Here is a 25446-nt window from a genome sequence, read left to right as displayed (position 1 = left end):
CAAATGCCCCCCCTATAACTTTTTTAACTGTAAATTTCCCTTACTTCAAAACAGTGTAATATTTTGGTCCAATCCGTTAGGGTAGGGTGATAGAGGTTAGTTTCAGAAAATCTAATGACCAAAATACCATTATGATAAAAACCAATCAAAATTAAAAAGTACAGTAACAAAATTACCCTCATCTTTCTCAAATCGTTTAAGTTCTGAAACTGAAAATAAAAAAACCCTAAAATCATCTAACAAACCATCCTTTAATCACAAAATTTCATTTATTTCTCTTTTATACATCGATACCCTTGAACAGAGAAGAACACCGAAGAGCAATTAATCCTTTTCCAACTGTTCAGAGGAGCTTCTCGATCCTCTGTTCATGAAATCCGAGTAGATGAAATCCTATACTGGGGGGAATACAAAATAGGTAATTCTATTTGTCTTCCCACTGTTCCACTGTATCTTCCGCATATAAAAAGCCCATAACATGGGGTTCCCCAAATAGATCGACCAGATTTGCGAAACAGTTTTGAAGATATTCTGTATTTTAATGGGCTGTTATATGTGCTTCGTCGTAAAGGAGGTATTGTGGCTTAATTAGGATGTCAATGACCTTCCTCTTAATGAGGCAACACAGGTTGCCCCTCCATTTCGGTTGTTTTTAAATAGAGCTCCCCAGCCAATTGGATATTGGCTATTCAGGAAAAGGTATTTGGTGGAATCCTCAGGGGATCTATTGCAAGTTCTTGTTTGGTTCCGAGAGAAGTGGGGAAACTGTAATGATTTTGCTTCAGCTTCATGTAGTGTTTGCAGGCTTGATCAGGGTAGCAGGACTTGGGTTGAAGTTGAAAGTTTACCTGACCGTGTGTTGTTTTTGGGCCATAATTCTACGATTTCCTTATCGGCTCGTGATTTTCCTGTGTTTAGAGAACTCTATCTATTTTGTAGAAATTATTTTATGAATAGATCATTACAAACTCAAAGAGATCTATAGGAAGGTAACTCTTCAAGATTTTGTGATTAAAGGATGGTTTGTTAGATGATTCGAGGGTTTGTGATTTTCAGTTTCAAATCTAAATGATTTGGGGAAGATGAGGGCAATTTGATCACTTTATTTTTTTAATTTTAGTTGATTTTTATTATAAGGGCATTTTGATCATTAGATTCCTTGACACTAACTACCAACGTACCCGATTGACGAATTGAATCAAAATGCTATACTGTTTTGAAAGTAGGGGATAATTTGCAATTAAAAAAATTATAAGGAGACATTTGAACAAATGGGCATTTTCAGGGGGCATTGTTAAAAACCCATTTTTTTATTTTTTTGGGGTAGAACCTTTTATCGTCTCAGATCTCAGACAGTCAGAAACCCTCGTTCACGGTTCCGCCCAGCAGTGGACCTTATTCAGGGCATTTGGGTAGTTGCAGATTACAGAGTTCTCTCCACTTGCACGTGGCGACGCGATAAAGCTCAGGTCAGTGACTCTCTTTCTTGCTCGCTGAAATTTATTTATGTTTCTATTTTGTATTTTTTATGTTCTGCTGTTTTTTCCCCTTTTCAGAATGAAATCGTCTTTTTTGCTGTTCTGGTGTTTGGAATTCTCGTTCTAAACTGAAAATTTCCTACGTTTCTATGCAATTGCGAGGTTTCCTTTTGATAAAACCAAAGCTTACATGATATTTCTCTGTTTATTGGATGATGTATATGCCTGTTGCATAATGATTCTGTAAGGTTTCCTTCAATTCTTTTGACATATGGTTATGTTTTTGATTATCTGTTTCTCCTTGATTGTATTTTTTTTGGAATCGAATCCAGTAGATCAACTGGAACAGTTTGTATAGGGTTTTGTCACCGTCGAAGATTTTTGGAATTCTTCGTCTTCTTTGCCGTGAAATCAATGGGAAAGAACGAGTTTCTCACGCCCAAGGCCATTGCCAACCGAATAAAAGCAAAAGGACTTCAGAAGCTCCGATGGTATTGCCAGATGTGCCAGAAACAATGCAGAGATGAGAACGGTTTCAAATGCCATTGTATGAGCGAGTCTCACCAGCGGCAGATGGAAGTCTTCGGCCAGAATCCTAACCGTCTCATTGATGGTTACTCCGAGGAGTTCGAGAGCTCTTTTATTGAGCACATGAAGCGGAGTCACCGTTTCAGCCGTGTTGCAGCTACTGTAGTCTACAACGAGTATATTGCCGATCGCCACCACATCCATATGAACTCCACACAATGGGCCACCCTCACCGAGTTCGTTAAGCACCTTGGTCGTACCGGTCAGTGCAAGGTTGAAGAGACGCCAAAGGGGTGGTTCATGACCTACATTGACAGAGACTCGGAGACCCTATTCAAAGAACGTCTCAAGAACAAGAGATTGAAGTCTGATGTCGTAGAGGAGGAGAGGCAGGAGCGAGCTATTAGGAAACAAATTGAACGGGTTGAACAGACAATGTTCTCGTCAACGTCAGAAAACGAAGTAGGGCCCTCTGATTCTGAGCAATTGCATTTGCCACCAATGTCAGAACTTAAATCAGAAATGGGAGCTAAAGTTGCGTTTTCTATCAGTTCGTCTTCAAAACTTGTCGCAAGAGAGAATGTTGACAGCTCTGAAGTGATCTTTGAAGAGTCCGAAGCAGATAGGGGTGAGAAGATGATTAAATATGGGGGCAATGGAACAAAGAGTGGTGGTGGGTCAGCTCTGGATGAGTTGATGAAAGAGCAAGAGAAGGCAAAGGAGCGGAGTAATCGCAAAGACTATTGGTTATGTGAGGGAATAATTGTTAAAGTAATGAGCAAAGCATTGGCCGAGAAAGGTTACTATAAGCAGAAGGGTGTGGTCCGCAAGGTGATTGACAAGTATGTAGGAGAAATTGAAATGCTGGACAGTAAACACATTCTGAGAATTGATCAGGCAGAACTTGAAACTGTGATTCCACAAATTGGGGGTTTAGTGAGAATTGTTAATGGGGCTTACCGTGGTTCGAATGCAAGACTGAATTCTGTTGATACCGATAGCTTTTCAGCGAAGGTGCAAATTGAAAAGGGGCTATATGACGGAAGGGTTCTTCAAGCGATTGATTACGAGGACATTTGCAAGATTGTCCAGTGAGGCTCTCAAACGTAGATCATGAGGGACCCTTCTTTTGAGTTCCCCTGTTAACCCACTGTCTTTTTTATGTTTGAAATATTGTCTCTTATTTTGTAATTTGTACCCTTAATGCTCATCAAGATTGATCAGTGAAATCTCATTTTGATTCCAAGAATGAAAATTTGGATTATCCGATTGAAACTTTTTCATTGGTTGGCTCTGCATTTTCTTCTAACTATGCATAGTCTCTGTATATTATACTTCGGAAAATGGTTCATGGATGCATGGGTTGTAATGGAGTTGTCTGGGTTATATATATGTGCTGCCTTTTCTGTGTATTGTACATTCTTTTCTTCTCTTTTTCTACCAATGATGTAAAGTCGAATGTTGCTCCCAGCCCCAGGTGATAGTTGCTGTTTTCTATGAACGACATAGCCTGCATCTGATTACATATGAAGTGATTGATTTGACAGTTTATATGGTGGGTTGTAGACAATCTCCTGTTGAAAACAAATGATCCAATTGTTAACCATCTCATACATCATACATATTTTGTGTCTGGTGGGCTGCCTGGTATATCATATATGGGTTCTGCATGTGCAACAAATCTGATGATAAGACCAACAAACTGCAGTCTTACCGCATTAATCTGAATCTCCAAACATCATACCCTTACATGGCGGCAAAATAGGTGAATTTGAGTCGCTCCATTTTACTACAGTCTAAACCTATATAATTGATGAGGAAGTAGTTAGTTTTTTTTTTTTTTTGGATGGTTCTTAAAGTCCCTTCTTCTGGGAATATCATGCTTTACGAAACCACTATGAGTTGAACAGTAGTTATTTCATTTAGAATTAACCATTTGAAGGACCTGCACCAGTTTCATTGGTGTTACAATAACCTTTTGCTTATTTTGTTGATCTTGCTACCAGTTGCCACAATCATATGTGCTTCAAATCACAAAAAATATCACTTTCCTGTATACATAATTAGAAGTAATATGTGTGGCTACAAGGTGCTGGTGGAATCAATGCATCCCTTAAGGAGGTTTAGATTCCAACCCACAGGTAGGACTGTCAAGTACTGTTATACAGGAATATAGAGGGCTTAACATTCCCAGAAACAGTGTTTAGGTTAGACCTAAAATAAGATCAATAATATGACACAGCAACAGTGTTAGTAATGTAGTCCTAGGTAGGAGTAGTCCCACTAGGAGCCAGGGTAATGGGGTCACACACAAGGGCTGGCCGATTGGGTTAGGGTTTACTAATTTAGGTCAAAACTAGGGTTAGGGTTGGACAATGGCAATGGGGTTTATGGGGTTTTAATGTGCAGGTCTAGGGTGCTTTTATGGCATATAAATAATAGGATTTGGGAAGGTTTTCAAATTCTGCAATTTGGACAGAATTGAGTTGCAGGTTGTGGGTTTAATGGAGTGGAGGAATGGAGGGGATAGAGTGGGAATTATGAGCTGGGTTTAGGATCGAGTGTAGGGAGAAGTGTGGGGGTTGTGTGGTTCGAAATTGATGGTCAGATCTATAGTTATGAGGGAGTCCTAGTTAAGGTAGGAGTTGCAGGTTTAATGGAGATTAGGGTTTGATGGATGGAGGGGGTGTGTGGATTAGGTCTAATGAAAGGGGAATGGCTGGACAGATTGGAGAAGAAGGTTTGAAATCAAATTGCAGATTCAAACTTACTGGATTGCAGAGACAATGGCAGCAGCTTGATAACTTGAAGAAACCTCCCAATCTTCACTATACAAGGATTCGCAGGAGTCCACCCACCCTATCCACCTTGAGATCCACAAGGATATACACTCACAAAGAGCAGCAGCAATGACAGCAAACATAAAGCTAATTTTTATTAATCAAAATTCGTATTCAATGCTGGCCTCCCTTACAAACTTATATAGAAGACTCAAAAATAGATTTAGACACTAAAAAAGAAAGGCCTAACCCTATCCCTAACCTATTAGGTAACTTAAACTGACTAGGAAATTAGAATACTAAAGGAAATAGACTCAAAATAAGGCTGGACTTGTAGAGTCCTAATCCAGCCCAACTTACATCACATGACCACTTAAGTTGTCACATGACACTTAATCAAGTCACATGATCACTTAAATTGAACCAATTGGATACAACCAATTTGAACCGGTTCAATTGAAAAACATAAAAATAAACTAAGTATTGGTCTAATCCCGTATGCAACCTATATACCCCTAGTTTAGGCTCATTAAAGGGGCCTATACATCGAAAACCCTTGGGAACAAAGGCCCAACATGTATATAACCCAACCCTTGGCCTATTTCTAAAGAAATAAGCCAATGTCTATGATGAACCTGCATCAGTTAGCTACCCCATAGATGATCACGGTCTAATGGTTGGATTGACCATTACAGCAGGTTTAAAGTAAAGGGTAGGTTGCTGTCAAATTTGGTAACTCAGTATAACTCTCAAACCATAGGGTAGAATATCACCAAAATGATACCAATAGCAGGTCTCGTTTACAATATGACATCAGAACGTAGGTTACTAGTTCAAACTCCAAAATAGAAATTAGTTGCTAAAACAATAAATCAGCAGCACCGGCTGATGGAAACCTTAGTTGGAGCCATAGTTCATATCGAGGGAAGGGGCTGGCATACTCTATATCACTTCAGAAAATCAGCCAAGGTTGATGGCTGGATGTGGTACAACAGCCCAAGATAGAAAATAGAAACTACAGTGTAAAATAGTAATTTACAGCCCACAGCACAAACCAACCATTAGATAGGGCTAAAAGTATTACGGAAGGAGCATATCAATGAAGGTATTGCACCCTCAAAGTTTGAGATGAATCTGCTAGTCAAAACTGGAGGTATAGGGACTTGAAGTTTTCTGCAGTAGAAGACCAAACAAGCAGTGCCGCAGGGTTGGAGAAATCTTAATCACAACTGCTATTGATGAATCAATGGAGCACTCTTTACTCTTTAAACAATAAATCGGCAACCAACAACATAGTGGATTGATGGCTCAATACCTCACTGTTGGAACCTTGTTGCAGAGTTAACAAAATAGAAACTAAGAAGAGGAAAGATAGAAGAGAAAGGGGAAGGATGAAGGGGGATATTACCAAGGCCTTTCATCTATGGCCTTGGTCACTCTCTCACTATCCGTAGGTCTCTCTAATGCAAAAATCGACCTCGAACCAGGGAAACCAGTGGGAGATCGATTGCAGCCAGGATCAACACAATAAAGATGAACAAATTGAATAACTGAAACTTTTATTGCTTTTTTTTTTTTGTGTTTACATATGAAGAAACATTAAAAAAAAGGATAAGAAGAAGAAGAAGGGGATATAGATAGATGAAGGGGGGATAGGGATAGGAGGGGGGTAGGCTATCTCAGCCTAGGGTCTCTCACCCGCAGCTATCTCAGCTGTTGAACACAAGTCTTCTTGGACCAAACACTTGCAAGCAAGCAATAGAAATTCCATTAATCAAGTCTGAATTCAAGTACAACTTATGGGGCCTATTTATGGCTTGGCCTAAGCTTCACAAAATAGAAAGTCTCAAAAATAGAAACCAAACGAAAATAGAAACTAAATCTAACTAAAAGGAAACAAAGGACTGAAATAGAAACTTAAGAAAATAGAGACTTCTAAATACAAGCTAAGCCTACTTTCTAAATCTGAAATTAGAAACTAGTACTAACTTGCTAAAACTGAATTTAGAAACTATCTAATCTCCTATTACAACCAAACTGGAAAATAGTAACAAGGTAAACTAACATAGCTAAACAAAAAAAGGAACAAAACTGTCCATATGTGCTCCCAAATCACAGTAACTTTTAAAAAAAAAGAAAGAAAGTAATTTCTGTCTTGGTCTCTTATCTTCGTCATGCTTCTCTCTGGGCTGGGCTGCCTTTGGTGATGCTCCATCGAACCAACAAAAACTTGCCACATCATCAGACCAGGCTGCCTGTCACAGCAGTCGAATCCCACAACCTTGCTGGGCTGGTTTTGGGGCTTGTTCCCATGGGTACATGTGGACTTGTGATCGAAATCACTCTCACCATGGCTATCTTTGACAACAAACAAGGGCATAATATAAGTGAAGCTTTTCTTCAAACTAAAATCCTGGGAGGCTGTAGTACAGCCTCTCTTTTATTAATAGCTTCAATCAAAATACTTGTGGAGAGGGAATCACTACCAAATAGCAATCCAATAAAATAAAATCTAACCTAATATAGTCTCTATTTCTAGTTACATCTCAAATAGAAACTGGATACAAACAAAATCTACCTTGTAGCAACCTACTCAAATAGACACAGAAAAAATAAACTACTAAAAAGTCTCCCATGTAAGTCATATGAGGGGTCCCTTGGTGGGACAACACCTGGTTCATTAGTTGGGCCTAAAACATAGTCAACAAGGGGCTTTTAAAACTGGCTCGATGGACTTCATTGCTGATCCATATGAGGACCAAAGATGTGCTGTCTCAATGGGGCTTTAGGACTGGGTGTTGTTGGTTCTTTCTTCTCTTCAACCTCCATTAATCTACATCAGCTCTCCATGGCTTTAAAAATAAAAACCTCGATCTCGAGTTTATTCATTCAAGGGATCAACTTTGTGTGATGACAATCTTGCTTCAAGACCAAAACAAAACTTTAGCAGCTCCTTAAAGTTGGGAATGTAGCCTTGAAGGTGAGGATTCCTTTCTTTGAACTACTCAGGTGGAAATAACAAACTCTATGAGCTCATCTTCGAAATCATGTGTATACTTGAATGTAGTGTCCATAGAGTCCTCTTCTGTTGCATTTTTTGTCTTCTACCATGTCAAACTCCACTGTAGTGCCAAGTTAATGTAGACCTAGATGGATGATAGGATCTACTAGGAACCAGGTAAAATCAGGATCCGATAAGCTACTGATTTGGTGGGCAGATGTATTAGGACAATTCTGGGCCTAGGTTTATGATAATGGAGATAAATCTTATATGGTTTTAATAGGCAGGTCTAGGGGAAGCTTACAGTGAAGGTTTTGTTGAAATAGGCTGCTTACTGCTTACCCGATTGGGGTCAGCAGTCCTAGTTCCACTAGGATTGGTCCTACCTGTCCTAGCTTACTAGGATTAGTCCTAGTCGAGTTAGGGTGGTTAGTCCCACTTTATTTATGTTTCTTTTTCTTTATTTTTTATTTCCTTTTATTGTTTTTCCCCAGCCGAGTCCTAGTTTGGGATTCCTAGTTGTATTAGGAATTCCTAGTAGGACTAGGACTGAGTTAAGTTTCTATTTTCAGTTGTAATTCTGTTCTCTATATAAACAGGGCCTGAATGATCGAATTAATCATTCAAGCATTCTCTACATCTCTCTTTTAACATGGTATCAGAGCTAGTCTCTCAGATCTAGCCTGGTTCCTAGCCCACCACCCTCCTTCCATTATTACTCGATCTCCATCTTCCCCCCCCACTCAACTCTCTTCACTTTTTCTGGTTTTTTCTCCACTTAGGGCAGATCTAATGAGGTGATTTGTAGATGCTGCCCTAATTTTTCACCTCAACAATTGATGATTTAAGAAGTTCTTTGATCGATAGCTGCTGCCCACACTTCTGCAAATTTTTTTTTGGAGTTCTCCCTTATTGAAGATCAGATTCTCTTACAATTACAGGCTGGTTTTCTTGGGATCCAACACTGCAGGTTTTTCTGGACAGCTGCTGTCTCTGTTTCTCTTCCTACCATTGAGATCTGCATCAACTTTGAAGACAGATTCTGCAATTTTTTTTTACGACTTGAAGACCCCTGAATCTCAATCGACTTCTCTTCTAGGGTTTCCTCAAAAACCCTAACTATCGATTTTTATTTAGGGCTGGTTCTTGTTGCTACAGAAGGGACTCATCTTTCAGTTTTTTTACTGTTTTGTCTGCAATATGGGGGTCTCAGATGTAACCACGGCCAACTCTGGAGTTGATTCTCAGCCGGGGACAGAATTTCTCCCTTATGCTGCAGCTATTAAACTTGAAGGATCAAATTACCTCATCTGGGCCAGATCTATCTCCTTGACTGTGGCTGGTAGGGGACTCACTGGCCATCTTACTGGCACCACCACACAGCCTACTGAAGAAGGTGCTGCCCGTACTAAATGGGCTGCCAATGATGCTATGGTGATGTCCTTTATTATGAATTCTATGACCACTGACCTCTCCAGTCAATATCTACTCCTTGACACTGCTACTCAGATCTGGACTGCTGTCAAGGGAACTTATGGCCGTTCAGGTAATGATGCTCAGGTGTATGACATTAGGAAGACACTCCAACATACCACTCAGCAGGAGCTATCTGTCACTAAATACTATGCTGCTCTCAAGTGTTTATGGCAGCAATTGGATCACTATGCTAGGTTTTCACCTACTACTACTATTGACATTACTGCCTATCATTCCTATGTTGATAAGTTTCAGGTCTATGATTTCCTGGCTGGCCTCAATGATGATTATGATCCTATCTGGGTACAAGTCCTTGGTCGGATTCCTTTCCCCACTTTAGAGGAAACTTTTTCTTATGTTCACAGTGAAGAGACAAGAAGGGCTGCCATGATGATTACTCCCAAAGTTGAGCGATCAGCATTACTGACTGCTGCCTCCACTCCCGTTACTTCTTTTGACAGTGTTGGTGCTACCACTACTAAAGAGCCTGTGAAATGTGAGCATTGTCACAAACCATATCACACGAAGGCTCAGTGTTGGAAATTACATGGCAAGCCTGCTGATTTTGAGGCCAGACGAGGACGTGCTAAGTCTAAAAGCAAAGCCAATCACACTGAAAGTGTAGCCCCAACTCCTACTGCTGACATCGGTTTCTCTCAGGAAGAACTCCAGGCTCTCCGTCGTATGTTGAACACATCCGCTGCCTCTACTACGTCTGCTGCCAATTCAGGTTCCTTCTTTGCCCGTACAGGTATTTCTTTTGCTGGTCATTGTGCATCGGTAGTATCCACTCCATGGATCATAGACTCCGGTGCTACTAATCACATGACAGGTTCTTCTAGCCTTTTTGATACATATTCTCCTGCTTCTGGTAAGGATAAAGTCAAAATTGCTGATGGGTCCCTCTCCTCCATCTCAGGGAAAGGATCCATTGGTTATTCTCCTTCCCTTACCCTGCCATCTGTGTTGCATATTCCTAAATTTACAACTAACCTTCTTTCCATTAGCAGTATCACTAAATCCCTAAATTGTAAAGTGACTTTTTTTCCAATTCACTGTGTTTTTCAGGAGCTGGACTCGGGGAAGACGATTGGATCGGGTAAAGTGCATGGCGGATTGTACCTGCTTGATGGAGATCCTACACCTACTCAGTCTTTACCTTCGGCATCTTTCTCTTCTGAAATACATAAATGGTACTCTAGACTAGGCCATCCCCCCTTAGGAACTTTATCAAATTTATTTCCAGCATTAGTTAAGGATTGTAATAAGGAAGATTTTTTTTGTGAACCTTGTGTCTTGGCTAAACAGACACGTTCAACTTATCCTATTTCTAATAAGAGATCCTCTTCCTTATTTCATACTGTTCATACTGATGTATGGGGGCCTAGTAGGAAAGCTTCCCTGACTGGCCATCGGTGGTATGTCACTTTCATTGACTGTTATTCTAGGTTCACTTGGGTATACCTTATGCACACAAAAAATGAAGTTTTTTCTTGCTTTCAGCACTTTCATCAATTAATTAAGACCCAATTTACTGCCACTCTTAAAATTTTGAGTGACAATGGGAAAGAGTATACGGAAGGTCAGTTCCAAAAATACCTTGCTGCCCATGGAATCCTCCATCAGACCAGCTGTGTTGACACTCCAGCCCAAAATGGTGTGGCTGAGAGGAAAAATCGCCACCTCTTGGAGGTGGCTAGAGCTCTTATGTTTGCTCGCAATGTCCCTTCCCTTTATTGGGGAGATGCAATTCTTACTGCAGCCTATTTAATTAATAGGCTGCCCAGTCGGGTTCTTCTTTCCAAGGCCCCTATTGAGCTATTACTTGGCTCTTCTTCCTTCATAGTCCCACCTAAGGTGTTTGGCTGCGTTTGTTATGCCAGGGATACAAGGTCCCTTGGTAAACTTGACCCACGTAGTCTCCGCTGCATTTTCTTGGGTTACTCTGCTACCCAGAAGGGGTACAGGTGTTATTACCCTCCTTCCCGCCGGACTTTTGTTAGCATGGATGTTGTTTTTCATGAACATGTTTCATATTATGTGTCCCCACCTCTTCAGGGGGAGAGTGTTAGTGAAGATGTGCTAACTATTGACTCTCCACCTCCAATTCAGTCTGTTTACCACGAGTCTGAACCAGTTCGGCCTGTCCCTAGTACTTCCCCTGACTCAGGGGGAGAGGTTCCTATACAGGGGGAGACTATCTCTATTCAAGAGGAGCAACCTACCCCGGTCCAGACTCCTATCCAAAGGACTATTAGTGAATTTCAGAGGAGGATTGATGACCGTACTGTGAAGACCTATGGAAGGAAACATAAGCAGGTTCAATCAACTGTTGCTCCAGTACCCATCCAATTGCCGAACCCGGATCTAGAACCTGCCTCTCCACCTGGTAATATTCCTTCTCCTGAATTACCTATTGCTCTTCGCAAAGGTGTCAGGACTTGCACGCAGCATCCCATATCTCATGTTGTTTCTTATAACTCACTTTCCCCATCCTTTCATGCTTTTGTTTCCTCTCTTTCTTCTGTTCGTATTCCTAACCATTGGCAGGAAGCTCTATCAGACGGAAAGTGGAAGGCAGCTATGATGGAAGAAATGGAGGCCTTGAAGAAAAATAACACATGGGAGCTTGTGGTTCTTCCACCTGGGAAGAAAACCGTTGGATGCAAATGGGTGTTTGTGGAGAAACAGAAGGTTGATGGCACTGTGGATAGGTATTAGGCACGGCTCGTGGCCAAGGGGTTTACTCAGACATACGGCATTGATTACCAGGAAACTTTTGCACCTGTTGCAAAGTTGAATATTGTTCGTGTGTTATTATCTTGTGCAGTCAACCTTGGATGGGATTTGCAGCAGCTAGATGTAAAAAATGCCTTCCTAAATGGAGCATTGGATGAGGAGGTGTATATGGACGTCCCACCAGGGTTCTCTTGTGACAGAAACCAAGGAAAAGTGTGTAAACTGAAGCGTGCACTTTATGGGCTGAAGCAGTCACCTCGAGCATGGTTTGGCCGGTTCCACAAAGCTATGATTTCGTGGGCTATAAGCGAGTAATGCTGATCACACACTCTTTATAAAGAGGACTCGTGAAAAACTCATTGTTCTTATAGTCTACGCGATGATATAGTAGTTACGGTAATGATGGTGATGAGATCAAACGATCAAGACCTTCCTTGGACAAGAATTTGAGATTAAAGATCTAGGGAAATTACGATACTTTCTTGGGATTGAAGTGGCCAGATCTTCTAAAGGCATTTTTCTCTCCCAGAGGAAGTATGTCCTAGACTTATTAGCTGAAACCGGGTTGCTAGGCTGCCATCCTTCAGATACTCCTATGGACCCCTCTACTGTTCGACTCAAGGAGAAAGAAGGGGAGCCTGTTGATAAAGGCCGGTACCAAAGACTTGTAGGGAAGTTGATTTATCTCTCACACACTCGTCCTGACATTGCTGTCGCCGTGAGTACTGTAAGCCAGTTTATGCATGATCCCTATTCTTCTCATATGGAGGTTGTTCTTCGTATCTTACACTATTTGAAGTCGCACTGAAAAGGAATTCTTTTGTCTACGCATGGTCATCTACGGATAGAAGCATACACTGATTTTCATTGGGCTGGTTCTGCAGATCGCAAGTCTATTTCTGGGTATTGCTCCTTTGTAGGTGGAAATCTTGTCACGTGGCGTAGCAAGAAGCAAAATGTTGTTGCCCGTTCTAGTGCCGAAGCTGAGTTTCGAGCTATGGCACAGGGTATTTGTGAGTTACTCTGGCTTAAAGGGTTGTTACAAGATCTTGGTGTTCCTATTCGTCTTCCTATGATGTTGTACTGTGACAACAAGGCTGCAATCAGCATAGCACACAATCCTGTACAGCATGATCGTACCAAGCATGTTGAGGTGGATAGGCATTTCATCAAAGAGAAGTTAGAAGATGGGCTGATTTGTATTCCTTTTGTGACATCTGCGGATCAACTTGCTGATATCTTCACCAAGGGATTGTCTGGAAAATTGTTTCATCCCAATTTAGTCAAGTTGGGCATGATCGATATCTTTGCTCCAACTTGAGGGGGAGTGTTGAAATAGGCTGCTTACTGCTTACCCGATTGGGGTAAGCAGTCCTAGTTCCACTAGGATTGGTCCTACCTGTCCTAGCTTACTAGGAATAGTCCTAGTCGAGTTAGGGTGGTTAGTCCCACTTTATTTATGTTTCTTTTTCTTTATTTTTTATTTCCTTTTATTGTTTTTCCCCAGCCGAGTCCTAGTTTGGGATTCCTAGTTGTATTAGGAATTCCTAGTAGGACTAGGACTGAGTTAAGTTTCTATTTTCAGTTGTAATTCTGTTCTCTATATAAACAGGGCCTGAATGATCGAATTAATCATTCAAGCATTCTCTACATCTCTCTTTTAACAGGTTTGAATGAAAATTCAGAAATCAGAAAATTAGGGTTAGGGTTTCGGGTTTTAGGAAATAGGAAAAGGGATGAAATTAGGGTTTTAGGATGGGAATTTAGGGATGGGTTTCTGATCGAGTCTTCCAATGAAGGGGAAGAACACTCGGCCAGAGTTTCAGGCTGAATGGATGGGTACAAGTGTTAGATCTGGGAAATTCTAGGGGTTTTGGGCTTAATGTAGGTTGGGGGATTCTAGGGTTTAATGGAGGGATAGGGGAGAGAGGTTGCTGTCGAGTGTTAAGGAGATGGTAAGGCTGCTGTGGGTGAAATTTGGTTGTGATTGATGGAGGGAATGGGGCTGGACAGGGTTTAGATGAAGTTAGGGTTATGGGGATCGAATGTGGGAATGTAGGCTCAGGTTGGAGGATTAGGAGAAGAAGGATAATTGCAGGAATTTAAATTAACTTACTGGATTTGCAGAGTTCCAATAGCAGCAACTTGAAGCAGAGAAGAGCCTCCCGATCTTAACAGATGCAAGGAGTCGATTGGTAATTCCCCAATCCCTTCACCTTGAGATCCACAAGGCACACTCACTAGGGAGTAATGGCAGCAAAAACAAATAGAATTTTTATTATTTGAACTGTGGGAGAGCCTTCCACGATTATTCTTATTTATAGTCAAAGGGCCAATGGCCTTACACATATTCAGATCAGGAATGGGAACCCTAGATCTGATTCCTAAAACAAAAACAAGTCCTGCCCTCTTAGAAATCGTGGAGGGGGGACAACTTTAAATTAAATAACTTAAAAGGTTCTCTAAGAACCAATAGAAATAAAATAAATTCTAGCCAATAGGAAAGGGTCACTTAAATTGAACAATGGTTGGACCGGTTCAATTAAGTTTACAAACAAACCAAGTATAGAAAACTGAAAAGTAAAACTATGGCTCCAAGCAGCCCTATGTCTGGGGCTGCTTCTTCTTCTTCTTCCGGGTGCTTGGACCTGCATCACAAGTTCTTTAGGTTCTTCATCTGTGTTGTATACAATCATCTCAGTCATTGGGACCAAGCACAACACAAGAGTTCTATGAACTTAATCCTTGTCATCATCATTGTTAGCTGGTTGCTCTTCAACCACCTCGTCGAAAGGGAGCCCATCATAATATTTTGTCGCCGAGTTGGCTTTAATGGTGGCCACAATAGAATTCTTTGGACGTTGGGGGAAAAATTTGGCCAAGGTAGAAAATAGATACTAGTATGTAAAATAGTAACTTACAGCTCCCCAGCACAAACTGGCCACTAGATAGGGCTGAACGTATTGCACCCTCAAAGGGATGAAACTGCCGGCCAGAACTAGAGATATAGAGACTTGGAAGTTTTCTGCAGTAGAAGACCAAACAAGCAGTACCACATGGTTGGAGAAGTCTTCAATCGCGATTGTTATCGATGGGCCTATGGAGCACACTTCAAGCAAGAAATCAGTAGCAACAACACTACAACAGAGTGGATTGATGGCTCGATACCTCACTGTTTGAACCTAAAGAAACTAAGAGGAAAGATAGAAGAGTAAGGGGAAGGAACTAAGGAAGAAGGGGGGCTATGACCAAGGCCTCTCACCATGATTCTCTCTCACATTAAACAAGGGCATAAGTGAAGCTTTTCTTCATACTCCAATCATGGGGAGCAGTAGTACAACCCTCTTTTTATAAATAGCTTTAATAAAAAAAAACCCCTTGCATGGAGAGGGAATCAACTACAAAATAGCAACCCAATAAAATAGAAACTAACCTAATATAGTCCTTATTTCTAGTTATACATCTCAAAATAGAAACTGGATGTAAATAAAATCTATCTGTATCTATCTACTAAAATAGGAACTGGGCCAAAACTTGACCCATTAATTGGGGCTAAGACATAAGCCACAAGGGGCTTTTAAAACTGGCTCGATGGACTTCATTGCTGGTCCATATGGGGCCCAACGATGGGCTGTCTCAATGGGGCTTCAGGACTGGCTGTGACTGGTTCTTTCTTCTCTTCAACCTCAATCGATCTACATCATCAGCTGTGTTTCACATCCATAACCCAGAAGCAAGCTATAAATTCTCATTTCAGCTTCTACAGAGTACAACATCCAGCACACACCATGCATCCTAATTTAAAAGCCAACTCTTGTAGTTTGAAACTGCCTCTTACTCATGATATCATGAAGCAGTGTTTGGGAAGAAGGGGTTTGATTGAAAGGTGGGGTGGGGTGGGGTGGGGTGGGGGGGGGGGTTGGTTGTGGTGTATCGTGTATTGAAGTTGCAGTAGTAACTGGGTGAAGTCCAACTTACCTTTCCAAGGGGCATTAAAGCAGTGTTGGGGAAGAAAGTGTTTGATTGGAAGGTGTGGGTTGATTTTTGTTTATCGTGTATTGAAGTTACAGAACTTATAAACTAGGTGAAGTCCAACATTCCTTTCCAAAGGGCATTATGTACTATATTGTTTATGTGTGGTGTTACTAGTGTAGCCCTTATTTATGCATTGGATGAAAGAAAGATCCAATGGTTTAAAGCCTTTCCTAATGATAAGAGGGAAGGCCTAAGTGGGATGCATTCTTGCCATGGGCACCATGTATGTATGAGGAGGATTAATACAGCTGTTGTGGCTTAAGTATAGTGCTCTTGTATGTAGCTGGTTTAATTTATTCTCTTTCTCTTAATTCGGGGTTCGAGGATGAATTTTAATTTACTTCACAACTGGTCAAGTTCTTTCTTTAACTTTTCAATTGAGAGATCTTTTCACTTTTTTTTTGGGGGTGGGGGCGGCATTTTGCATGATTTGGCATCATTTAAACTGTTATCAAATTCCCCCCCCCCTTTGGTTAAGACTCAAGCAATTGCAGTCAATTTGGATCACTACATGTTTCTTTGTTATATCCGGGTTTTCCTTTTATTTTTTATTTTCATATTTTTTGCCTGATGAACGTACATAACCCATTCTTCTTTTGTGTAATTTCAAGAAAGTATTTCTATAGGCTTTTATTCAGACAGGATTGGACTACTGTATTTAGGAATCTGTAACAGCATTGCTGGAAATTTTAGAGCTGCAGGTTAAATTTGGGTTGGACAAACCCTATTTGTATGTAAAGTTCAATGTTCGTACATTGGTGTAACGGTAAGGTTGCGCCATTGTGACCAAGTGGTCATGGGTTCGAGTCTGGAAACAGCCTCTCTGCAAAAGTAGGGGTAAGGCGAATTTTTTTGGCATTTTGCATTGTGGTTGCTTTATCATCTTATATGATTTTCTTATCACAGTTTTCTGATCCGTCATTCAGATCGACTGTTCAGCTGCTTCAGGAAACAAGTGTAAGAAGTATCTTGTTTAAAAGTGTTATCTTGTAATAGTTTCGGAAGCAATTTATCTATAAAGAAACTAGCTGCTATGTTTTGTCAAGCAATTTGTGCTAATTACTTCTTTCAGTTCCATTAGAAACATGTTAATTGGCAGGAAACTTTTTTGCCAAAAGTTATTCTTGGACTATGCTGACTGATTATGTCCATGTTGGGGCTTTGGGTAATCGTTCATGCTACTTGCTTCAGATGCTGCATGAATTCATAAATTTATTATGAGGAAATGATTACTGTCTGGGTGCGTAGTCTCCACTAGCACTCCCCTCTCCTGAAATAACCTCTTTGCCCCCCTGAAATAATTCCTGTCCGGGGTTCTCATTGGGTGTTCCTGCCGGTGAAGGCTATGCTCCCTGACAGGAAACACTCTCCCATTTATTATATAGTTAACATAATTACAACTTACATTTCTCCCCTCCATCCCAGAAATAAAATATAAAAAATACACATTTATACCTTATTACTTATCAACAATCTTTTAAAATGTTTTGTGCATTTATTCAGTTTGAATGGATTTTCTAAGAGGTCTCCTTGCATATTAATACATCCACAGTATTTGAGTAAATCACGTGTCTTTGGTGTATCTTAATATCAACTGACTGATATTCCCCCCCCCCCCCCCCTTGCTGAAACCTTATTAAATGGGGTCTGCTCAGCCTCAGCTTTTGGTGTGTTCTGCAGGTCATCTCTGGAAGACCATGACCTATCCGTCTTTAATTGCACCTAATCATCCTCTGTATGCTAGCATATATTAAAGAGATCTCAAACACACCTTTTTGTTGGTCGTTCAAGGTACAGATTTGAAAATTATTCTCTCCCCTTAGGGATCATGATGATTGAACTGTTAGAGATGTCTTACATTCTTGGGGCATCAGAGTTTCTCTCTCTCTCCTGACTCCCTGTTGGTGAAACTTTGAAGAACCTAATGTGTCCATTTCCTTTTAGGTTTGGAAAAGTGCCAAAAACATTAATCTAGAGAGTTCTTTGATGAGGAAAAAATTGTATCCATGACTAACGGATTTCTTACAATTTATTGGCAATAAAAAAGAAGATTGTAAAAATGATCCTTGATGGATTTACTATGGTGCAGTTTTTTTTTTTTAAATCCTCCCCCAACTTTAACTAAGCACATTTATATTGATTTCAAAGTAGAAGTAATTTATGTGCCTTTTTTCTGTTTGAATTATTTGATAGTATTTTTGGGTCTCTTTTGACTTATCTCTCTCTCTCTCATTTTCTTTTAAATTTTCAACATGCATTTGTTAGTTTCCAACAAATCAATTTCAATTGATTGAGAGATTAGTATGGATTTTGATTCCTAATGTTTATCAGTTAGAGAATTACTGTGCGAAATCGGATGAATTATATTGGATGAAGTGTGGTTTTTGGATTGAAGAGCCTTCTAGCCATTGAAAGACACGATACCATAGCTCAACTTTTCTACGAGAGTGAATTTCCTCCTTCAAATATAAAGAGTTGTCTATTCAGATTGAACGATGTTGTCAATTTGCTGCACATCTTCTGTTTAATTTGCATGTAACTGTTCGCAGTTTCGTTCTTTGCACAGGTCATGACATGTTCAACCGAATGACTACATTTTTTAGAAGGAATATAAAAGATTGGGAAAGGCAGCAATCTATTGCTTTGATTAGGGTTATCTAGAAAGTAACAGTTATGATAGTTCGGAGCATAGAAGAGTTAAATAGCTAGAAAACTCTAGGTATTTTTTTTTAAAAAAAAAAGAGAGTAAAATCTGAGTTTGAAGCTCAACCACTATTATAGTGGAACTCTGTTCTTTGGTTTTCATTCATTAGGAAAAAGAGAATAAATAAAATAAACAAAAAATAATAGAAACAGGGAACTCTTTGTATAGCTATTTGGATCTAGGGAATTCCAAAATTTTTTCCCTACTTCTCCATACCAATGAATTTGTCACTTATCATTAGATTTTGCGGTTTGGCTTTAGAAGTTTTAGCTTCTTTAGGCTGTTATTTTTATCTTTTGAATTTGCTAGATGTCATAGTATTGCTAGGACTTTCTTTCTACTATTTTTTTTTTCTGGGTTGTGGGTGATGGGGGTAATAATGGATGGACCTTTGTTGTTGGTTTGTTTTTCACATTAAGATTACCTTATCTGAAAGATTTTCTTTCCCAACCCTTGGTTATTTCTTCCTGAAACTGTTTACTCTATGTGAGGATATATGAAAAATAGCATTGAAGATTTTTTGATGTGATGGAGGAGTCGATGGCCCTTTAGGGAATATTTTGTCTTGGGTATATTGATCTCTTGCTGGTTAACTGAAGCAGGGTTTGGTAAGTGGCTTGAATAAGTTTAGACAGACTTTATTGGAGCTGGTGTATGAGACTAAATGATTCTGTGTACTGCAGTTGTACTTTTCTTTCATCTTAATGAAATCTAATTATCAAAGAAAAGAAGAAACTTCATAGACAGTACAATTTGGGCATAGAAATTTTAAAGATCATCCAATTAGGACATTCATTTGGACTTCCTGCTCTTTGGTGAAGAACACAAGTTTACTCTAATTGGTTGCCATTGATCTGTTGATATAATCTGTTACTGGCTCCACAGCCACCTTTGCTGGGCTTAGCCGCATATCAATATAGCGATAACTTGGTGTAGTGCTTCCACTTCTGAAACCCAATGCTCACTTTAATTTGATCTACACACTGTTGCCCAAGAGATGAAGGATAATTTTCTCTCAGGCCAAAAAGCGGTATTAACTACATCAAGCTGATGACAAAAATGAGAGGGGAAAAGGAAACATGACATCATATAGTAGGCACAAAACTAAGGACAAATCTAATTAACACAGCTTGCCCTACTTGATATAAAAGGGGCATTTTCCATCAAGGTAATTTCATTTTAACTCGAGATAGAATTCTTGACAACATAGTATATTTAGCACTTGGAATAGAGTGGAGCCCCAAATAAAATGAATTAGATAGAGAATTTTAACAGCCAAAGCTTAGATAGATGAATGGACATTTGGGTAGACTTATCAAACATGAAGCCACTTTTCTCAAAATTAACCTGATGCACTGATAAATCTTTAAACAAATCTAAAATAGCCCTAACAGTAGAGACATCATGCTTATTAGCTTTACAAAAAATAAATGTATTTTCTCCAAACAACAAATGAGAGATTTCGGGGGCAGACCTAGCAATTTTGATGTCTTTAAAGAGATTCATCTCTTTGTACACATACATCAACCTCAATAATGCTTCCGTAGCAATAATGAATAAGTGTGTACTCAGTGGACATCCTTGACAAATGCCACAAGATGGTTCAATGACTTCAAAGCAATTACCCTCCAGTTATATAGAATATGTACAAGAAGCAATCAAATAGCCAATCGTATCACACCAAAGAGAACTGAATCTAAGAAATTCCAAAATTGATCTCAAAAAACCAATTCTAGTCGATCATATGCTTTCGACATATCAAGTTTAAAAGCCATCCAGCCTTGTTAACCTTTTATGTTTTTAAGAAAATGAAAGATCTGAGCAATTATAACATTATCAAAAATTTGATGTCCTTTCACAAAAGCTGCTTGGCAAGGCGATATAAAACTATCCAAAAAAAAAAAAACTAAGACAGATTTGATAATTGATTAGCAATAGTTTTATAAGAAATAATACACAAACCAATGGGCCGAAAATCCTCTGCTTGATTCACCTTATCCTTTTTAGGGATAAGAGAAATTAGGGTATATGATTAGTCCCAAATGGACGAGTTTGATGTTGGAAAAAGTTTTGAACCAAAAGGCATACATCCTGAAAAGATTGATTTGTGTTTTGTATTAGTAATGGAAGGAATACTAAAATTTGGACTGATCCCTGGATTCATGGTGTGGCGTTTTTTACTATTCCTAAGATTTGTGTTTGCCATAGTGCATACACAGTAGTCTCGGATCTGATGTGGTTCTCAGTGGAATGTGAATCTTATTTATAGTTTGTTTCCCGCTTCTCTTGCTTCAGCTATTGTTAGAATACCTTTGATGCATGATCCTATTGATGATTTGATTTTTTGCCCATATACGAAATCTGGAATTCTATCTACAAAACTTATTGCATCATGACTTGGTAATGGTGTACAGTCTTAAGGGATAATACTATAATAGCTGCTTCTTGTGATGTTCGATGTTGGTGGTTTTTTTTTTCCGGAAATTGGGCATTCACCCAAAATTTAGAGTTTTTGGTTGTAGATTATTTAGTCATGTTCTTCCTAAAAAGGGCCGAATTGCTAAATGGTCTGTAAGTGATTTATTATGTGTGTTTTGTAAGCAGGAAGTTGAATCTGATTGGCACCTATTTTTGTCATGCTCTTTTGAATCTGTTACATGCTTCCTGTTGACTGGTTTGAGCAATATAGAGTACGGATGATTGAGGCTGAGCAAAATGATACTGACAACTCTAGATTTTGAGCTTAATGTACAGAATCCCCATGTTCCTCTTACATCTGTCCTTGACAAATTAGGACTTTCACCATCTGTTTTGGTGAACCTGGCACTGAACTTGGTGAGCAAAGGGTAAGTGCCATTCTTCTTATGTCTTTCATAATCCATTGATGCGTTTTCAAAAATTTGTTGTCTTCCCTGAAGATGGTTGCTTTTGGAACCTTTAAAAACTTGCATGAATTCAGAGGGTTCTGAGATGGTAATGACACACAAGCAACTGACAGAATTGGTTAATCAACATACCTCATTAAACTACATCTCAATAATATATTTACTCAGAATGGGAGTACTTGTGTACTGTGCAATGTATTTGATAGCCTGTAAGCAGGTCTAATGCTTCTTCAAGGGAGGTGGGGGAAGAGGAAGGGGCACTCAAGCAGTCTGAAAGTCTATACTTTTTCTGCTGTCCTATTTCTTTTGGAACTTCTTACACAATGTTCTTCCATACTCTCAACCTGCAGTAATTATCCTTACATCGGTCATTATAGTCTGCCTTGCATGAATAGGATTTGAATGCATCAGAGCTGTATCTCCTAATTCAGTTTCTTTCGTATCTAAAAGAAGCTATAACAACTTAGTCTTTAATCTTTTCCTATAGGAATCCTAGGGTTTGTAACATTCCAAGTCAGAGTACTCCAACAGGAAAGGAATCTTGCTTGTGGCTCCAGTTTGCAAGTGCATGAAGGGTGATTGACCTCTCTGCAGACTTCTTTTATATCATGAACTTTAGAAATAAGGCTTATTATGAATGCTGCATAGGACTCTTTTAGGTTTCTGCATCATAGTCCTTTAGATGGATCCAAGATGACAGATTCTTTTTCACATCCTGTTATAATTATGGTGACTGCCATATAGCTGTCAGCTTTGTGACAGACGAACAATCTATGTAAACATATAAACTTCATTAAAGCCTTTGTACTTGTTTGGTTGCACTGATCAAAACAATGTATCTTACTATCTTCCCAATAATATTTGGGGGGAGGGGGGGGGGGGTAAGAATGAGGTAGTAAAGTTTCTGTTAGACTTATTCCTCCTGTTTGGATTTTGGTTTCTGACAATCAATGAATCAATTTTTCTACTGTTTACTGTGAGAAATTTAGCAGTAAGAAACAGTAACCAAAGCAATAACCAAATTATGACCCCCCTTCCCTCTCCTGCACACACACACACACACACACAGAGTGAGAGAGAGAGAGAGAGAGAGAGTGTGTTCTGGTTTTGCTCCCTTGCCTAAATCCTTATGAAACGCTGATTGCGGAACACATTTTTTTTGGAAAATTTGTCCTGTACAATATACATGCTGAACAAACTCTTTTTCTTAATTTCGAGAGCTGGTTATTCAATGTTGATTGTGTGTTGCAGACTGAAATTTTGCTGACAGTTTCTTATATCTCGGGTACTTGTTTGCTTCTTTTGCTTTTTCCATATTTTCACTTCCTCTTTTTTCGAGTTTTATAAACTGCTTTTGGCCTGTGTCAGTATTGTTTTCTGTTTTTTATATGAAAAGTAGCTTCTCTAGCTAGTCATTTATGGTGTGGCATATTGATGTTTTGGCACGTCATATTAATTGCAGGGTTTTCACAAGAATAGCATCCTCACCTGTATGTATTCTTAGCTGGCGGATTGATATGCCGTTCACGGAAAGTTTTATTTTATGTATGAAGTTGATTTCTGTTATGTTGTGGATACATTCTATGATTACGGTCCCATTACCAACTTGGTCACTGGTTATTGGAGATAGCCAGAGACCTTACAGGACCAGTTTTGTTGGCTACTTACCTTCTTCATAGAAGTGATTAGGTTTTTACGAGTCATTCCAAAAGATTTACTCCTTTATTTTCAGTTTCAAAAATTGTTTTTGCATAGCCTCTCTCGTTTTTATGCAACCTCTTCACCATAGTTCGGTTTTTTTTTCCCCACTTAAATCTGATGCAATGCCTCATTATGATTCCTATTTTGATCTTCTCTTTCATTCTGCAAAGCTTCCTTTAAAGATTGACAAATTATTTCAGAGTGAAGAAGAGAATTTGCTTTTGTAACTTCACCTTTGCAGTTTAGTCCATTCTGCTGTCAAAGCTATCTTCTTTGTCATTCTAAGCCATTTGAGGCCGGATAAAGCTTACTCAATTTTTATATGCTGTTGGAATCTAAACAATTTGGATTCAGGCAGCCACATTATCTATCAGCAATAGTGAAGCCAGTTGTAATAGGAGGTATTTTTAGAAAGGACAGAAGCATCAAGGTTTTCTTTTGGCCTAGCAGTATCAAGGGATCTAGAATGTGAAAGAAAGGGAATCTTTGGAAAGTTTTAAGTGATGGATACCCTATTTGGTTCTTATGTTGGCAGAAGGCTACCCCTTTCATGTGATCTCTTTGGTGTCTACAAAGGTTATGGGGTCCTTGGAGGCTCACAGAAATCTTGTGAACTGTTACTTGAGTATGGAGTTGGAAATCTTTTCAGCCATTTTCCTTTATAAAACTATGTAACCTTATTGTCAATTCATATCTAGATTTTTCTTTTTTTGGGGGTTGGGTTGAATAGTTCATATGTAGAGTTGGCTTCACAAGGGTTTCTTATTTAAGCCATTGCTTATTTTGATTGTATTTGTTTTTTTTTGTAGTTATTGCTCCATTTCTATGAAAACCCATTGGCACAGCCCCCTTTCTTTTGTTATTATGTCTAAATTATCCTTTTCTTCTTCATATTACTTTTGCCTATTATATAAATCCACCCATCAACTGACCCCAACCACAGCATGGACTTGTGCAGTTTTTCCCCTCTTCACTCATTTCTATCTTTCCATATTACATACTTACAGAAACAAAGGAGCATTTTTGGCTTGGGCTTGCTGAAACCATATGTTGTCTTTGGCCCATAGAAGATTGCATAGGGCAGACATAGTATGATCATAAAATTCTCCACCATCTGATATTTGTATTTCACAGGTTCGAGTCTGTAAACAGCTTCTCTGCGAAAGCAGGGGTAAGGCTGCATACATTATGACTCTCCCCAGACCCTGCTGTGGTGGGAGCCTTGTGCACCTTGGAGTTCGTACTGAATTTTTGTCCAATGATTCCCTCTTGGCTCTTTTCCAATCTCTCTTTAACCCTCCATTTGCTATTTTCTCATCCTACTTGGAATGTAAGTGGTTTTTTAGTGTATCTATTATCACTTTATATTTCATTTGAAATCATAGGAATCAAGTTATTTTTGCACCTCTTCTAATCCTTTACTTATTTTTAACAATGTGTCTAAATGGGTTAATGATTTAAGTCTGTTTGATATTCTTGTTTCTCCCTTCTCTATAGGTATCTATCTTGACTCTCTTTCAGATTCTTGCCAAATCTGGATCATTTCTCTCAGATTCTTTCTTGTAACATTAATGTATTTGGTATTTGATGTCCTACGTTTTACCATCCATTATTTACTTTGAAAATAGACCTTAGAACCTCCAACGGATTTAAACGAAGTTTGAATTCCAAGTAAACAATAATGGCCTTGGTTCTGCACTTGTGTATGTTATATAACCACTACCACAAAGATTAAGGCCATTCTAGGTCGATTTTACATTCTCCAACGATAAAAACAACTATTTTATCATTTGAGAATACAAAATCTACTTAAAATGCATACCAAAAGCTGCCTAAGGAATTGTGGCTACGCAAGCTTTTGAATCTGAGTTGGAGATTAAAGAAATATGGTGTTTTAATCACATGGTCATTGATGTCTCTCCATCTCCAACTCACTCCCCCTGGCCGTGGTATCTAATTAAAGACTTATTATATGTCAACTACTTGGATCCAAACATTACTTATAAATATATAGTGGATCATTTCTGCTTAATAGTAGCGCTAAATCTGGCCAAATATAATTTAAAGAACAATGTATCTTTCACCTTTGCTTAATATATTTTTTCCTCTTCTCATAAAA

At 39.1% G+C, this 25446-nt stretch overlaps 1 protein-coding gene and 2 long non-coding RNA genes across 3 annotated transcripts; 2 read left to right on the top strand and 1 right to left on the bottom strand.

Moving 5' to 3' along the window:
• The first annotated feature begins 887 nt into the window (after positions 1 to 887).
• LOC122644103 lies at positions 888 to 24034 on the top strand. Its single transcript, XR_006330234.1, has 3 exons — positions 888 to 899; positions 4074 to 4084; positions 23316 to 24034. It is a non-coding gene; the product is annotated as an uncharacterized LOC122644103 (long non-coding RNA).
• On the top strand, positions 1843 to 3287 carry LOC122644102 (KIN17-like protein). Its single transcript, XM_043837706.1, has one exon. It carries the CDS (start codon positions 1893 to 1895, stop codon positions 3099 to 3101), a length of 1209 nt encoding a protein of 402 aa, XP_043693641.1. The 5' UTR covers positions 1843 to 1892; the 3' UTR covers positions 3102 to 3287.
• On the bottom strand, positions 15668 to 21576 carry LOC122644104. Its single transcript, XR_006330235.1, has 3 exons — positions 21399 to 21576; positions 16623 to 16627; positions 15668 to 15680 (listed from the first exon to the last, which is right to left on the bottom strand). It is a non-coding gene; the product is annotated as an uncharacterized LOC122644104 (long non-coding RNA).
• Positions 24035 to 25446: the final 1412 nt, after the last annotated feature.

The sequence above is a fragment of the Telopea speciosissima genome, chromosome 10 (genome assembly GCF_018873765.1).
Source record: "Telopea speciosissima isolate NSW1024214 ecotype Mountain lineage chromosome 10, Tspe_v1, whole genome shotgun sequence".
In the NCBI taxonomy this organism is placed as follows: Eukaryota; Viridiplantae; Streptophyta; class Magnoliopsida; order Proteales; family Proteaceae; genus Telopea; species Telopea speciosissima.
Note: the sequence above shows the minus strand (reverse complement) of the source record. Positions and strands in the feature narration are given on the sequence as shown.